The 15,830-nt window shown below is 45.2% G+C and overlaps 2 protein-coding genes across 11 annotated transcripts in view; one reads left to right on the forward strand and one right to left on the reverse strand.

Moving 5' to 3' along the window:
- Window positions 1-3,231, reverse strand: part of PATJ (PATJ crumbs cell polarity complex component) — a 308,284-nt gene extending 305,053 nt beyond the window's left edge. For 5 of the 10 annotated variants that reach the window (XM_087417183.1, XM_087417200.1, XM_087417192.1 and 2 more), the window contains exon 1: window positions 3,152-3,224. The gene's annotated coding sequence lies outside the window, so the exon portion shown is untranslated. Of the gene's footprint in view, window positions 1-3,151 lie in introns of all 10 variants that reach the window. The other 5 variants (XM_087417225.1, XM_087417210.1, XM_087417238.1 and 2 more) reach the window with 2 other exon arrangements.
- Window positions 3,232-9,784: 6,553 nt separating this feature from the next.
- The window catches only part of TM2D1 (TM2 domain containing 1), a 47,389-nt gene continuing 41,343 nt past the window's right edge, over window positions 9,785-15,830 (forward strand). Inside the window, exons 1-2 of the mRNA XM_087417269.1 lie at window positions 9,785-9,969; window positions 11,463-11,536. Coding sequence (XP_087273395.1) covers window positions 9,812-9,969; window positions 11,463-11,536 — 232 coding nt within the window. The 5' untranslated portion in view covers window positions 9,785-9,811. The remainder of the gene's footprint in view (window positions 9,970-11,462; window positions 11,537-15,830) is intronic.

The raw sequence follows: 15,830 nt of genomic DNA on the forward strand, positions 1-15,830 counted from the left end.
ACAAAAACTTTCATCAATGCAGTGAATACAAGGGAGGGAGATGTGAGGCAGCCTACAACTTGGGAGTTAAAAAAATCAGTTTATAAATACGAATGTAAGTGCTTCAGTAAACTAAACCCTCTTAAGGATAAGCATACTCATACTGAATCCTAACCCACTTCTGCTCAACGGAAATATAATGTGAGCCACACATACAAAATTTTAATTTTTCTAGTAGCCACATGAAAAGGGTAAAAAAAAACAGGCAGGGGCCGGCCCCGTGGCTTAGCAGTTAAGCGCGCGCGCTCCGCTGCTGGCGGCCCGGGGTTCAGATCCCGGGCGTGCACCAACACACCGCTTCTCCGGCCATGCTGAGGCCGCATCCCACATACAGCAACTAGAGGGATGTGCAGCTATGACATACAACTATCTACTGGGGCTTTGGGGGGAAAATAAATAAATAAATAAAATCTTTAAAAAAAACAGGCAAAATTAATTTTAATAATATATTTTACTTAACCCAATGTATATAAATTATCATTTCAATCTATAAGTAATATAAAAAATTAATGAGGTATTTTAGACTTTTTTACAGTAAATCCTCAAAATCTGATGTGTATCTTACATTTACAGCACATCTCAGTTCCACCTAGCCCCATTTCAAATGCCCAGTAGTCACATGTGCAAGCAGCTAACCATGTTGACAGTGCAGTTTTGCTTTCTTTCTTTTTTTTTTTTTTTTGAGGAGGATTAGCCCTGAGCTAACATCCAGTGCCAATCCTCCTGTTTTTGCAGGGGAAGATTGGCCCTGGGCTAACACTCGTGCCCATCTTCCTCTACTTTATATGGGACACCGCCACAGCATGGCTTAACAAGCGGTGCATCAGTGCGTACCCTGGATCCGAACCTGTGAACTCCGGGCCACCGAGGCAGAGCGCGAGCACTTAACCACTATGCCACCAGGCCGGCTGCAACAGTGCAGTTTTAACTATGACTTTTCAGAAAGATCCCTGCACAGCGTTTTAACAAAGGCTTTGTTCATCAGCTAATAGGTCTCTATGCCTTTTATCAAAGTAACTGAGTGAGAACACTCACAAACTTGAGTTCTACTCAATACAAATAGCACAACTCCATAATTTTATCAGAATTAAACATCACAGTGGAGGAGCAAAAAGTGGGAGAATGATGGCTTAGAGTTTACAAGACACATTCTTGAACATACTTCATTTCAACCTCCCCGAAACTCAGTGAGGTAGATTGTTTACAAATGGGAAAACAGAGGTCCAGAGTCAAGTCACTTGCCAAGACGCACTTACATGGCCAGTGGGCCCAACTCCACATCTCTAAACTCCACAGACTGCACAGCTGTGCAAACGCAAACACTAAGTGGGCTCGAAATGTTCAGCAGGGCCCTATGCCGATGACTAAAGGAAGGGCACTGACAGGCTCTAAACACCTCTCTATTTGCTCCAGACCCTACGATAAGGGCTTTTATAAAGCCCTCCAAATCTACACAACATCTGAGTATGAAAAAAGCACAGCAATGGTCAATTAATCTCAAATATTAAGGTGGACTAGTCCTGTGTCTCAAAAGATTGACTCTACTCTCAAGATGAGCAAAGTCTTAAGTAAACAAACAAACCCCCATTTTGGCTTCCCCAACCTAAAGTTTTTTGTTAAATATTTAACAAAGAAAGTAAATCCACACTGCTTGGTTGTGTAGCTTAAGGATAATTATTATATGCTTTTAAGTAAAAATGCAATTACAAGGATTACTAACGCTGAACCACCATCTCAGAATCACAAGGTTCTGAAGGTGAACCCACAAGGGACAACATACAGATATTTCTTAAGAACACTGACGGCAAGACAATATACACCAATTTTATTTGTGGTTATTTTCAAGAGTAGGTGGGTTTGTGTGTGCTTAGTTCCTTTTCTGAAAATTCTCTCCAATTTTTCTACAATGAATGTATGTTACCTTTATACTCATAAAAATAATAATAAATACAAGGCTTGAACTTATTAAGGCATCTCTAAACAGATGACAGCTAGGCCGACCCTGTGGCTTAGCGGTTGGGTGCGTGGGCACCGCTGCTGGGGGCCTAGGTTCAGATCCCGGGCATGCACCGCCGCACTGCTTCTCCAGCCATGCTGAGGCCGTGTCCCACATACAGCAGCTAGAAGGATGTGCAGCTATGACCTACAACTATCTACTGGGGCTTTGGGGGAAAAATAAATAAACAAAATTAAAAAAAATAAACAAACAGATGAGGGCTTACTACAATTTCTTTCCAACTTTAAACAAAACTATTTTGATGCCAAGATCTCAGTTAGCAAGGGCAAATCTCTTCAGAACTCAGTTTACAAATTCTGTCCACAAAGTTCCTTCCAGCTCTGACATTTATTAACTTTCAAATTATGTTAAATTTTTCATAGTCCTTATAAAGGCCGTTAGGGGCCTAGAAACATCAAGCTCATTTTAGCTAGAAGTCACGACCTCACCTAACTTGTTCTGATGCTGCAGAATGACCCCATCCGAGCTGTACCCCACCCCGCCTAGCTCTCCTTCAACCAAGGCGTGCGCGAAGGGACTGGCGTTAGCGGAGCCCAGACAGCCCGGGAGGTGGTGTTTCCTCCGCTGTGCCCAGGTTTCTTTTTCTGCTGGGCTCGGGAAGGCTCCTCCCTCCGTGGGGAGGCCCTGGACTGTTCGCACCCACCGGGGTCCCCCTGAGTGCAGTCGGGGGCGCCCGCTCCCTCGGGCACCCGGGTCAGCGGCTGCGCCGGGCCCAGGACAGGGGCAGCGGAGGCCGGGCCGGGGGCCAGCCGAGACCGCGCGGCGAGCCGGCCTGGAGGGCAGGGCCGGGGGCTGGAAACGCCTCCCGACGCAGTGCCCCCGGCCGGAGAAGAGCCTGCGCTGGGCCGTGCCCGGGAGCGGGGCCCGGGCCTGAGCGCCGCGACCCCCGAGGCTGCCGTGACCATCGTGACCGCCGGGCCCGAGGCCGGCCAGCGTCCCCGCTCCGTCCGGCTCCGGGCGGCCAGGCCCCGAACTGTGCAGACGCGCGGGCGCGGACAGAAGTGGGCCGAGCGGGCCGAGCTGGGCACCGAGGTCCGCCCGGCGCCCGCGTCCCCCGAGCCCCCTCCCTCCCCCGGGCGCCCGGCCCCGCTTTACCTGGTCCGGCGGGCGGCGGCGGCGGCCCCAGTCACCTGGGCGGAAGTGCCGGGCCGCCGCCTCACCTGAGGCCCTCCCCCGCCCCGTGCCTCCCTGCCCCTCCCCTCTCCCCTCCCATCCCGTCCCCTCCCCCTGTCCTCCGCTGTCCTCCTCCTCCCTGTCCCCTCCCTCCCCTCCCCGCGCTCCGTCCCTCCCCCTCCGCCTTCCCCTCCCCTCCCTGTCCCCTCCGCCTTCCCCTCCCCTCCCTGTCCCCTCCGCCTTCGCCTCCCCTCCCTGTCCCCTCCCTCCCTCCGCCCTCCTCTCCCTCCCCTCCCCTCCCCCTCCCTCCGCCGTCCCTCCCCGTCCCCTCCCTCCCCTCCGTTGTCCCCTCCTCCCCCTTCACCCCTCCTGCCCCAGTCCCCTCCCTCCCCTCCCTCCCTTCCGCCGTCCCCTCCCCTCCCCGTCCCCTCCCCCGCCCCTCCCCCTTGACCTCTCCCTCCCCTCCCCCTTCACCCTTCCCTCCCTTCCGCCGACCCCTCTCCCTCCCCGTCCCCTCCCCCCTCCCCTCCGTCGTCACCTCCCCTGGGCGGGCGGGCTCTTGGTCCTAGGCCCGCGAAGGTGGCGGCGGGCTGCGGGCTGGGAGGTGCGGCAGGTAGAGCGCCAGGCGGAGGGGGGCCGGCTGCCCAGGTGTGAGGGTCGCCGGGAGAGCGAGCGCCAGGCCTGGAGAGGGAAGGGGGGCGCGTGGTCCCGTACCCCCCTCGGTTCCTGTACCCGCGGACCCACCTGAAGATCTATGAAGCGTCACAGGGGTGTTGCTGCCTTCCCATTTCGCCGAGCAGGTGAAGATGGTCCAGCTGCAGTGACCTCGCTCTGCCCGGCCAGTTGGTGCACGGCCTCGTCCACTGGGAAGAAGTCGCGCACCTGGTAGGTTAAAGGATTTGCCCAGAGTTTGCGACCCACACGGATCTTCTGACCCTAGGTCCAGTATTGACTTCACTCTGCATTTTAACATTTTTACTCTTGATATCCTAACTTGACTTGGAGAAAGATCTGTGTAAAACCTACAATGGCATTGTTCCACTCTCTTTAACGTAACGAGAATTTTGATGACAGGCGGTTTACTTTGTCTAATACAGTGCACACATTAATGATAAAGAGAATCAATCTTCAAGTATGTACTCACTGAATAAATGCAGTGTTTGTTAAGCACTGTGATTGACTAAAATGTTAAAAATGGGAAGACGAGGCATGTATACAAAACAACTACAACATGAGGACATCAGCTGTAAGATCATACACTTGGCACTTTGTAGTGTTATTGTTGGTTCCCTTGTTTTAAACGAAACATCACTTGTTAGGCTGGTAAAAAGATACACAATTTCAGCACAGTCCTGCTTCTCAGGAACTAACAAACTATTGAGGGAAATAAACTTATAAAATAACTTAAATTACTAAATAGAATAAAGCTAAACTTTCAGAAAATAGAGATCTGTTATGCTTGTTGACAGCATCTATTAGGACTTAAAGAGGTCTTAACAGGTGTGTGGGATTTGCTTAACATAAAATGGGGAACGAAATGCTTCCCAGGTCAGGGGGCAGCACATAGGTGGAGACCAATGATCTCAAAGCATCACCTTCAAACACTGGGTCTCTTCTTACTTTGACATTTCATGATGGTTATGAACACATTCCCCCTTTCTCAAAAAATAGTGTGATTTTGAACTGACCATGAAACAAAGTTCAAACTCCTTTCCTTAGTATTCAAGGCCCTCTAAACTCACCCCTTCTTGCTGACACTTCAACCTCATCTCCCACTTCACCTCTCCAGGATCTGACTCTGGCCACACAGGTCTGCTCCATGTCCTAGGAATCACCACACCATGCTGTCCGCTTTTCAGTGCCTGGGATGTCCTGGAAGGCCTGCCCTGCCTCCTGGGCTAGACTCAAGTCTCCCTTCTTGAGAGAAGGTGCCCCCCTGACCACCCCAGCAGACACCTCTCTCCACCACATTTCATCTGATTTTCTCCACATCATTGTGTTGTTAATTTTATGTGAGCTTTCCTTTGGCTCTTACCTAGAATTTAAAATTTTTTTTGTCATTCAAAACATTTTTTTAAGATAAAGCTTACTCTGAGAATGTTTACCTCTAAGAAACCTCAAGAGTGCCTTATTCATAGAATGATGAAGATGAACAAAATTTTTAAGAACACATCTCTGAAGTCAGAAGATCTGAGCTTGAATCCTGAATCCACCGTTTCCTGAAATACGTGACTTTGGCAAGTGACTTAACCCTTGTAATTCTCAGTAGTGAAACTGGGAACAGTGCTCACTTCATAGGGTAGTTTTGAAGGTTAAATGCAGGAATATGTGTACTGCACATACCTGGCACAGAGAAAGTCCTCAATAAATGAAGCAGCACATAGAGGGAAGGAGCGTGACAGATACTGGTGACAACAAGGGGACAGCCAAGAAAAGCAGTAAATAAGGTGAGGCCAGGGCAGATGGTAGAGGCCTGAGAATACAGAGATGACTAGGTTCCGAGGCTTTATCCTTCACATCTGAGAAATTAAAGAACCACTGAAAATGTATGAATAGGATTTTCATTTTGGGTTTTTTAAACATATAATGATTAGCGTGCGTTTATTTTTAAAAATACTTTATTTTTGTAGAGTAGTTTCAGGGTCACAGCAAAATTGAGAGGAAGGCACAGAGATTTCCCTTACACCCCTTGCCCCCACATGCATAGCCTCCCTCTTTATCAACATCCCCACCAGTGTGGGACATCTGTTACAGTCGATGAACCTACACGGACACATCGTTATTGCCCAGAGTCCATAGTTTATGTTAGGATTCACTCTTGCTGTTGTACATTCTGTGGGTTTGGACAAATATTTAATGACACGTATCCACCATTATAGTATCATACAGAGTAGTTTCACTGCCCTAAAAATCCTCTGTGCTCCAACTATTCATCCCTGGCAACCACTGATCTTTTTACTGTCTCCAGTTTTGCCTTTTCCAGAATGTCATACCACTGGAATCATACAGTATGTAGCCTTTTCAGATTGGCTTCTTTCACTTAGTAACATGCACTTGAGATTCCTCCATGTCTTCTCATGGCTTGAGAGCTCATTTCTTTTAGCACTGAATAATATTCCATTGTCTGGACGTACCACAGTTTATGTATCCTTTTACCTACTGAAGGACATCTTGGTTGCTTCCAAGTTTTGGCAATTAGGAGTAAAGCTGCTATAAACATTCATGTGCAGGTTTGTGTGTGGACATAAGTTTTCAACTCCTTTGGGTAAATACCAAGGAGCTTAAATAGGATTTTGAGTAAGATTTTGAATATGATATAGATTGGGTGTTTTTTTTTAACGAAAGATTAATGTGGAAGCAGTGTGAAAAATGGATTGACAAAGTTGGGGAGAGGGCCTAGAATCAAAAAGTGAAGGAAGCAGCCACTATAGCAAGGTACAGAGGAAATGATGAATACCTGAAATAGCGTGAAGATACAGGATAAAAAAATGAACACTTAAAAATATCAGTGGCTTCCTGATTGGAAAAAGGGATTCAAGAACAAGGAGAAAACAGAAGGGCAAAGATGAGTCTCGGTTTTGAACCTGATAAAAGGACTATGGTGGTGAAACTGAGAAAAGCCAATTTATTCTGTTTTGTTTTTCTGAGAAGCAGGACTGTGATAGTTTTAGATCCTACATTTGACAATCAGGATGAAATCTACTTGGCAGAGTGGGCCTCATGAAGTGATGGGTCAAACAGTTTAATTGGACTTTGGCAGTTAGGCTGGTGCACCAAGGAGAGGACACATCCGAAATGCTTGCGAGTCAACAGCATGGATGTAGTAGAATTCCCTGTGTGCAGAAGACCAACAAACATCTGCCAGAGCCCTGATATTGCGAATTTATCACCAGAGAAAAAATTGCCCATCGCAGTCAAATAAAAAAGAAATTTTTGGAGGGTAACAATCTTTTATCTCTTAATGTTTCTGCCCTAACCAAACAGGAGTCAGGTTGGTTTCCCCAGAAAGCTTTGCTGTGGGCAAAACCATCTGTTAATGTAATTAGGCGTATGCGGGAATTTTAGGAACGGGAGGATCCAATGTGCAGAGCCATCGAATCCCAGAGGAACCTCTGCTTTAGGCTCCACTGGTAATCCTCACCCCTAATGTTTCTACACAGTAGTTTCCTTATTGGGTTGTGCTACCCCTGTCCTTTGCTTTCTATAGAATTTCTATAGAATTTTTATGTGACAAAGAAATCTGGCATTGAAAACACATCTAGGATTGAGATTTAAGAACTCTTACTAAATTAAACAATGTAGTGATCATGTGATCAGAGATTATGCTTGCAAAGAAATAAAGTAATATATTTTACTGAGCCATGAGAAAATAGATTAAGGGGCCGTCAGAAGAGAAAGTAAATTTTTAATATGCCGTCAGTGTAAGAGTCAAAAATCTGGTGGTGTTTCTTTTTTTTTTTATTCATTTTATTTTTTTCCCCCCAAAGCCCCAGTAGATAGTTGTATGTCACAGCTGCACATCCTTCTAGTTGCTGTATGTGGGACGCGGCCTCAGCATGGCTGGACAAGCGGTGTGTCGGTGCGCGCCCGGAATCCGAACCCCGGCCGCTGGCAGCAGAGCACGTGCACTTAACCGCTAAGCCACTGGGCCGGCCCTTGTGTTGTTTCTTTACTTTTATGAGGAGACTCTCTTGTTCTTTTCAGTTTATACATTGTAAGAGAGAATGAAGATAATCACTAGAACCATAAAAACAGATTTTGCAATGGGAGTAATTAGCAAAGCATAAGCATTTTCAAAGAGTTAATTGTTAAAAAATCTGTATGAAAAAATGACACAAATACAAGGAGCAGCAATATTCCTACAGTCAGCAGGAAAATATCTAATTTTGTCGTAATTTCAGTAAACTAGAAAGTTTCTTCCTTTCACTTTCTGACTTGCTTTAGACTGTATTTTGAAAACCAAACCAAAACATTTCGAAAGTGTCAAAATGGTAATTAAAATGCAAAGTTACTGTCTTTTATTACCAGATAATACGTGCAACAGATATTCTGATCCTTACCCCTAGACTGTACCTAATCCTTGGGCCCTATCCCCTTCCTAAATTTCATCTCAGGATGAGGCTGAGAGATGGTGTTGAGCTGTATATTATACACAGTACGGGTACTTTATTTCACTTAAAGTTAATGGTTAGTTTTCTAGGCTGTACATTTTTAGGTAGTCATGTGTCCTATGAAGATACAACTTTGTTCTTCTCATTTGTCCTGAATTTTGAATTATTCTGATGCTAGTGACAAAATATTGTGTTCCCAGTACTGTTGGGGGAATATCCTAAAAGCCTTACTTGTCCTACTGCAGTAACTAGTACTTGCTTCTACTGTAACAGTTATCAAATAGTATTTTAACTATTTGTCTTTTCTGCTGTCAAACATAAAGTGCTTAATTACTGGATTCTTGTCTCTTCAGTTTTTCACTCTGTAGGGTCTCACCTAATGTTGGGTATGTAGTAAATGCTTGAAAATATTTTTATGGAACGTAAGGAAGAGAGAAAAGAAAAAAGGAAGGAAGGGATAGAGGGAGGAAAGAGGGGAAAAAAGGAGAGAAGGAAGAAGTCCACTTAAAAGAGGAAGTTTAAAAATTGAACTAGTCAATTTCCAATTTCCTATCACTTAAACCTTTAATTAAGCATGTTTTAATTTAAAAATGGCATAGTAATGCTGCAAAATTGGCTTAAGAAAAATTTTAAATGTAGTTACAATACTAAAATATTGCTGCAATTAGTTTCAAGTCCTCCTATTCCAAAATGATGCTTCTCATAAGACATTATCCCAGGGATCTCCAAGTGTGGTCTTGGGACTAGCAATACCAGCATCCCTTGGGAACTCGTTAGAAGTGCCAATTATCCTTCTGCATCCTAGACCCTCAGAATCAGAAACTGCGGGTGGGCCCATCCTTCTGCGTTTTAAGAACCCGTAGGTGACTCGGATGCTCCCTGAAGTTTGAGAACCACTGCACACACAATTCTGCAACATCAGTGCCGCTGTGGAGCAAGAGGAGCATTCACGTTCAAGTATCTTGACGTTAGAGGAAAAGGATGCAACTCTCACTGCAAGAGGACACATTCTGCTCAGCAGACAAGACCCCCAGCGAGATCTTGTAGCACACACGGCAGTGAAGGAGGGAGACAGGGAGACCCCCAGCGTCCCCTCCACAGGCCCGCTCCCCCATCGTGCACTACAGATGCACGGCCGTGAGGCCCGTCTCCGGGGAGCCCGCCCGCAGTTCCCCCCCTCGAGTACCGGGCTGCCCCGGGCGGGAAGGGCAGAGTCCGGCCCGGCCGCGTCCCTTCGCCTCGGCGCGGCGGTATCCTGGGACCCGGCCCCGCCGCACCACGCACACAGGTCGTAAGGCGTCCCTCAGGTCGCTCCCGCGGACCGAGTGAGCGGAGGGCCGGGGGCGGCCGACCCTCCCGGAGCCCCCTCCCCGCGCGGTTCTCAGAGACGCCCCCGCCTCCCCGCTGACTCCCGCCCGCAGGGAGGAGCCTGCCTCCAGCCGGCGCGGGCCCTTTAAGAGCTGTCCTCCCCCCCCCGCCCTCGCCCTCGCCCGGCGCAGCGGAACCGGAAGTGCGGCCCGCCGCTCCCAGCATGGCGGCCGCCGGGGCCCCCGGGCCGGCTGCACCCGCCACTGTGGCCGCCCGGATGCTGGGGGTCCTGTGGCTCGTGTCCGTCACCGCGGGGTCTGGGGGCGCCGCCGCCGCCGGGGGCGAGGACACGCTCAAGTGCGAGGACCTCAGAGTGGGACAATATCCTGAGGGGCCGCCGTGGGGCGGCGGGCGGGGTCTGGGGGACGGGGTCCCGCGGGCTCTGGTGACCCGGGCCGGAGGCGCGGGGGGCGGGGCGGGAGAGCAGGGGACAGGCCGCCTCTCGGCGGTCGGCGCGGCCCCGGCGTCCGCCTGTGTCCGGGGCCCGCAGGTCCTGTTCCGGGACCGGGAGTGCGGGCGGACAGGCTCCCCGGAAGTGCGGCGGCCGGGGACGGACAGGTCAGGGCTGAGGCCGGGGGTCGGCGGTCTGCCCACTGTGACAGCGCTGGTCAAGGGAGGAACGGTGGGAGTTACAGTCCAAGTACAATGGCTACCCTGTACTGAGTTAGACAGTTGTGTACAAATTGTAGAACAGAAAAGTGAATAGCAGAAGCCAGAGATGTAAGAAAGGTCCTATGAGAGAAAGTCTTAAAATTAACAGAATTCCACCGCATAGATTTTTATGTGGGGGGGAGAGGCGGCCGTTATTGGATTTTTACGGAATAGCCCTGATTTGCCGAGGACCACTACGTTTGGAGTCTGAGAATCACTGACCTGGTACGTTACGCCCTTTGTCGGCAGAAACGTCACGGTGATTCTCAGGAAGTAACTGGGCGTTGAGAGGACCTGTGCTCCTCGAGCCCTGGAGACAGGTGGCCGGGGGACAGGACTGCGGGGTGAGCGTAACTGGAGAGTGTCTGTGACTCCCGGCGACTAGGCGAGGTCTCCAGCAGTGAGTCAGAAACCCTGAGCAGGGGTCAGGCGCTATCTCCAGAGACGTCTTGTGGGAACCTTACTTATCCCATTTTAGTGTCAAAATGTTGAGGAAACAGAAAAGCCCCTGTCCCCCCCCAAGTATATTAAACGTCTGTTAGAGGATAGTTTTATATCTGTTTCCAGAAGCTTAAAATCCCGTTGGGGAGACCATGCAGACCACCTGAAACAACCGCCTTCCCGGCATCCTGATGGTCAGTGCCCCAGCTTGGAGTCGGGAAGCCGGACTCTACAACCTGTCCCTTACACAGCTCTGGACGAGTGGCTCCGACTTGAGCCTCGGTCTGGGCCTCTATAACGTGGCAAGAGTAGGGTGACTTGTGTTACATGAAGTCACGTATATGACAGTACTTGCGCCCCGTAAATTACTCCATGAGATCTCTGGACACTGATTTTTTTTTAACCTAAGCTCTGGTAATAATTTGGTAAAGATTTTTATTTTCATTTTTTCTGTGTGCTTTGTGCTTAAACCCTAACTGATGTTCTTTAAGGATGGCGTTCTCTACCAGAGCTTTCAATATGTATTAAGTTAATAAATATGCTTTTCCTGTAATAAATTAATGTTCAGGTGTTTAGTGACACTACAAGTATGTTTGTGATTGTGACTTGGACAAACAGCCTCTTTCCATGTGAATATGAATATGAGTATATAGTATGAGATACTAAAGACAAGATAGTGTTTTGTGTTGGAATGTAGTTTATATTTCCTTAACTTTTCTTACATATATTTGTAAAGATCCAAAAATAAATGATGCTACACAAGAACCAGTTAACTGTACAAACTACACAGCTCATGGTAAGACTGCCAGAAACGTCTTTAAAAATAATTTTTAAAACACTCTTTCATAGATTAATGTATGATCACTGAAAGTAGTTAATAAAGGTGTGTTTTTTCCTTGAGTTATAACTGTTAACTGTTATAATTGTTCAGTTTCCACAACAACTTAAAATTGGGGAACTGGCTAGGGATTGTTAATATTTAATTTAAACAAGAATCTTATTCTCTTAATTATATAAACTGGGAAGTTTTATGTTTTTGTTCATTTTTTTAAACCTTTGAAATCAGTTTCTGTAGCTTTCTCGATGTCCTTTATTCACCAAGCTATGTTATGCAAAGGTGCTTCTTTAGTTAGTTTTGTAATAACTTGAAAAGAACTTGAAATGAGACTGTGAGTTCAATAAGGTACAGTGAGGAGCTATATCACCCATATTATGCACTTGTCATAATATGGGTGATACAGCTGTGTAAGGATTTTAAGTATGTATGAGTATTTTCCTAGAGAGATGTTTTGATAATGATTTTGGGGAGCTTCTATTGTTCTAAAATATGTGTAATGCCAGATAAAAATTAATAAATTGTTTAGTTTTTTCTTCTAAAAGGGTGTATGTTGGAAGGGAGGCAGGTAGATGTTGGAGCTATTTAGCATTCTCGTTTGGCATGGTACATAATGATGGCAATTACGTAGTATTATTTTGAGAAAAGAGCACCTATTGACTATATACTGATTGTTTTATGTATTAGACAGGAAATAAGCTGATAATTGATGTTTTCTTTATAAGTAAAAGCTATTCAGATTCATTATATAAATGAGGTTAAAGGAATTATTTTTGTTACAGCAAAAAACTTTGTTTTTCAAAAGTATCTTATATTCAAATATTTGACCTCTTGATTATGAATTTGTATGTATTTTAAAAAGCAGATATCCTTTTATCTTGTTATATCTTTATCTTTTGGCACACTGCTAGCCCAATTCTAGTAGGCAGAGATATTTGAAAGTAAGTTGTGTTCAACTTTTACAATTGACGTTTTGCTACTATTCTGAAGTAGTGAAAATTTACTATATAAACAGTAATAGTTTATATATATATGATTTGTATAGTAGATATTGCTTATTGTGTATGCATATATTTAATTTAGATGTATTAAACTTAAAAGAACTTTGCAAGGAATCTCCTCCTTTTTTAATTAATTCATAAGTATAGTCTGATTTGCCTGTTTCACAGTTCAGTCTTTTATATTGTGCTTTTGGAACACAGAGAATAGAGTTAACACGCATAAAGAAGAATCAGCTTTCAAATATTCAACCGTTATATGAAAGATGTTGGAAATCTCTGAATACTGTTGTGACTCAGGTATCTAACTTTAAACTGGAAAGCAGGCAGCCAGCTATCTCAAAAAGGCATTTTCTAGCCTCTAGGGTTCTTTGCAGTTATGAGGATTTTGAAGGAAACTGTATAACTAAAAAGAATAGTTTCTGCCCCAAAACAGCTCTGCCCTCCAGTTAGGTGTCTCTTTTGTGTAAAATAAGTTTGAATCTACTTAAGCAATTATTGATAAATAAGTTTATAAACATATACAAAATCCAGTGATCAGACTGCTAGGAAGTGTAAAGGACGTGGAGGGATTATGGTGCATCGTGGCCTGTCAGGTGAGTGCTCAGGCGATATAGGTGGAGAGCTACCGGAAGAGAAAAGGAAGGCCTTCTATAGAAGGGAATGATAGGATTATTCATTTGGAGAGAATAAACCAAGTGCCTCACTGAATGTGGGAACGTATATAAAATGTTGTAGATTAATAAATAAATGACTTTAAGTCATTATCATGATTTTAAAAAGAAAGTAAAGTTTCTGAGACAAATCTGAGTCACAGGTCTTCTGCATATGGATGTACAGTTTGTGGGTGACACAAGGGTGTCCAGACGAGAGCTGGGAGAGGTTCTGCCAGCCCAGCACTCATGAGGCTATGACTTTCCACGGGAGGTTTTTTTAAGTTGCCCCTTTTAAGTTTTATTTATTTATTTATTTATTTTCCCCCAAAGCCCCAGTAGATAGTTGTATGTCATAGCTGCACTTCCTTCTAGTTGCTGTATATGGGACTCGGCCTCAGCATGGCCGGAGAAGCAGTGTGTCGGTGCGAGCCCGGGATCGAACCTGGGCCTCCAGCAGCGGAGCGCGCTCACTTAACCACTAAGCCACGGGACCAGCCCTAAGTTGCCCCTTTTAAAACACACAGAAGCTAGTGGAGTGGCCATGGTGAATCACTTCCAAGTCTGATCAGAAAGGACATCAGAATCACCCTTGAGGGGCCAGCCCAGTGCTGTTGCAGTTGAGTTTGCACGCTCTGCTTCGGCAGCCTAGGGTTTGCTGGTTCAGATCCTGGGCGCGGACCTACACACTGCTCAGCAAGCCATGCTGGTGCAGCGTCTCACATAGAGCAACTAGAGGGATGTACAGCTATGATGTACAACTATGTACTGGGGCTGTGGGGAGCAAAAAGGAGGAAGATTGGCAACAGATGTTAGCTCAGGGCCAATCTTCCTCAAAAAAAAAAAAATTACCTTTGAAACATGCTTTTTGGTCCTAATGTAGAATTGATTAACAGGAGAAAAATATTAGTTGTGAAAAGTGTGAGTTAAATAATCTCTCTCAGTCCTCCAGCCAGAATTTTTCTTCCTCTGTTTTTTCACTGTGTATATGAAGGACTATTGCAGAATCCTCAAACTAAGTTTAATTTTCTTAAGCTATACTTTTTGGGTAGGGATGAATGGGAGGACTGGTTCACAAAGAGGGGAGTTGGGGAGTAGGGAGTAGGAATTGAGACTGAGACAAAGGAAATTTGACTACAACAGTAAATTGATGTGATCTTAAAATGGTTCCTGGGGCCGGCCTGGTGGCACAGCGGTTAAGTGTGTGCACTCCACTGCAGCAGCCCCAGGTTTTGCAGGTTCGGATCCCTGGTGCACACCGACTCACCGCTTGTCAGGCCATGCTGTGGCGGCGTCCCATATGAAGTAGAGGAAATTGGGCACGGATGTTAGCCCAGGGCCAATCTTCCTCAGCAAAAAGAGAAGGATTGGCATCGGATGTTAGCTCAGGGCTGATCTTCCTCACCAAAAAAAAAAAACAAAAAAAAACTGTTTCTGGTTAGTCCAGTGCGAATTAACAGGCATATTCATTTATTGAGAAATCATTTGTAATAAATAACTTAATAACTAAATGGATTAAAATAAATGAATGGATCAAATCAATTAATGAAAATTATATAGTAAAATGTTTGTTATTTATTGAGAAATTATTTAATTTAGTTATTGAGAAATTGTTACATGGCAGGCTTCTGCTAGGTGCTATACATGATATACGAAAGAAGACAATCTCTGCCCTCAAGGAGTGTTCTGTCTAGATTATATCGACATACGTAAGCAAGTGTTTTCAATTTTCCAATCAGTCAAATACAAAAGTATTTAGACTCCACCTCCGGAAAATTTTGCTCTAGTCCTTTGGCAAAGGTCTTTTTTATTTTCTTTAGTTTTCATTAAAATATATTTACAGAAAAGTACACATAACTCAAATGAGTTTTCACTCATTTGAACTGATTTCACTCATTTCTCTCAACAATACGCCTGTGAATGCCTCCCAATCAAGAAACAACATGATCAACGTGCCAGAAGCCCCCTCATGCTCTCTTAGAGTCACTACCCTGCCTTGAGGGGTACCCTTATCCTAACTTATAACTGCATAAATTAGTTACGCAAGGAGTGTGTTATTTTAAACATTTTATTTGGAGATAATCTCAAGCTTACAGAAAAGTTGCAAGAATAAGAGTAGTACAAAGAACACCCACATACCTTCACCCAGATTCACTGATTGTTAATACATTATCCTTGCTTTATCATTGTGTGCTCATGCATGCTCTCTGTCTCTCTGAATTTGGATATATATATTTTGCCCCTAATTATGTTTGTGTGTTTTTCCTAAGAATAGAGGTATTCTAACATAACCACAGTTCATTTGTAAACTTTAGTAAATTTAATGTTAATACACATACTTTACCATCCATATTCTAATTTTATCAAATGACCCAAATAATGCCTTTATCGCATCTTCCCCCAGTGTAGGATCCTAAGGTCAGGTTTTGCCTTTAGTCTTCTTTAAACTGGAACATTGCCACAGCTTTCTTTGTCTTTAATGAAACTGACATGTTTGAAGACTACAGTCCCCTTTATTTTAATAGAATGTTACTCATTTGGGACTGTCTCATATTTCCTTATGATTAGATTTAGGAGATACATTCCAGGCTGGAAAACTACATA

The sequence above is a fragment of the Ceratotherium simum genome, chromosome 2 (assembly GCF_057802395.1).
Source record: "Ceratotherium simum simum isolate JZ-2026a chromosome 2, ASM5780239v1, whole genome shotgun sequence".
Lineage (NCBI taxonomy): Eukaryota > Metazoa > Chordata > Mammalia > Perissodactyla > Rhinocerotidae > Ceratotherium > Ceratotherium simum.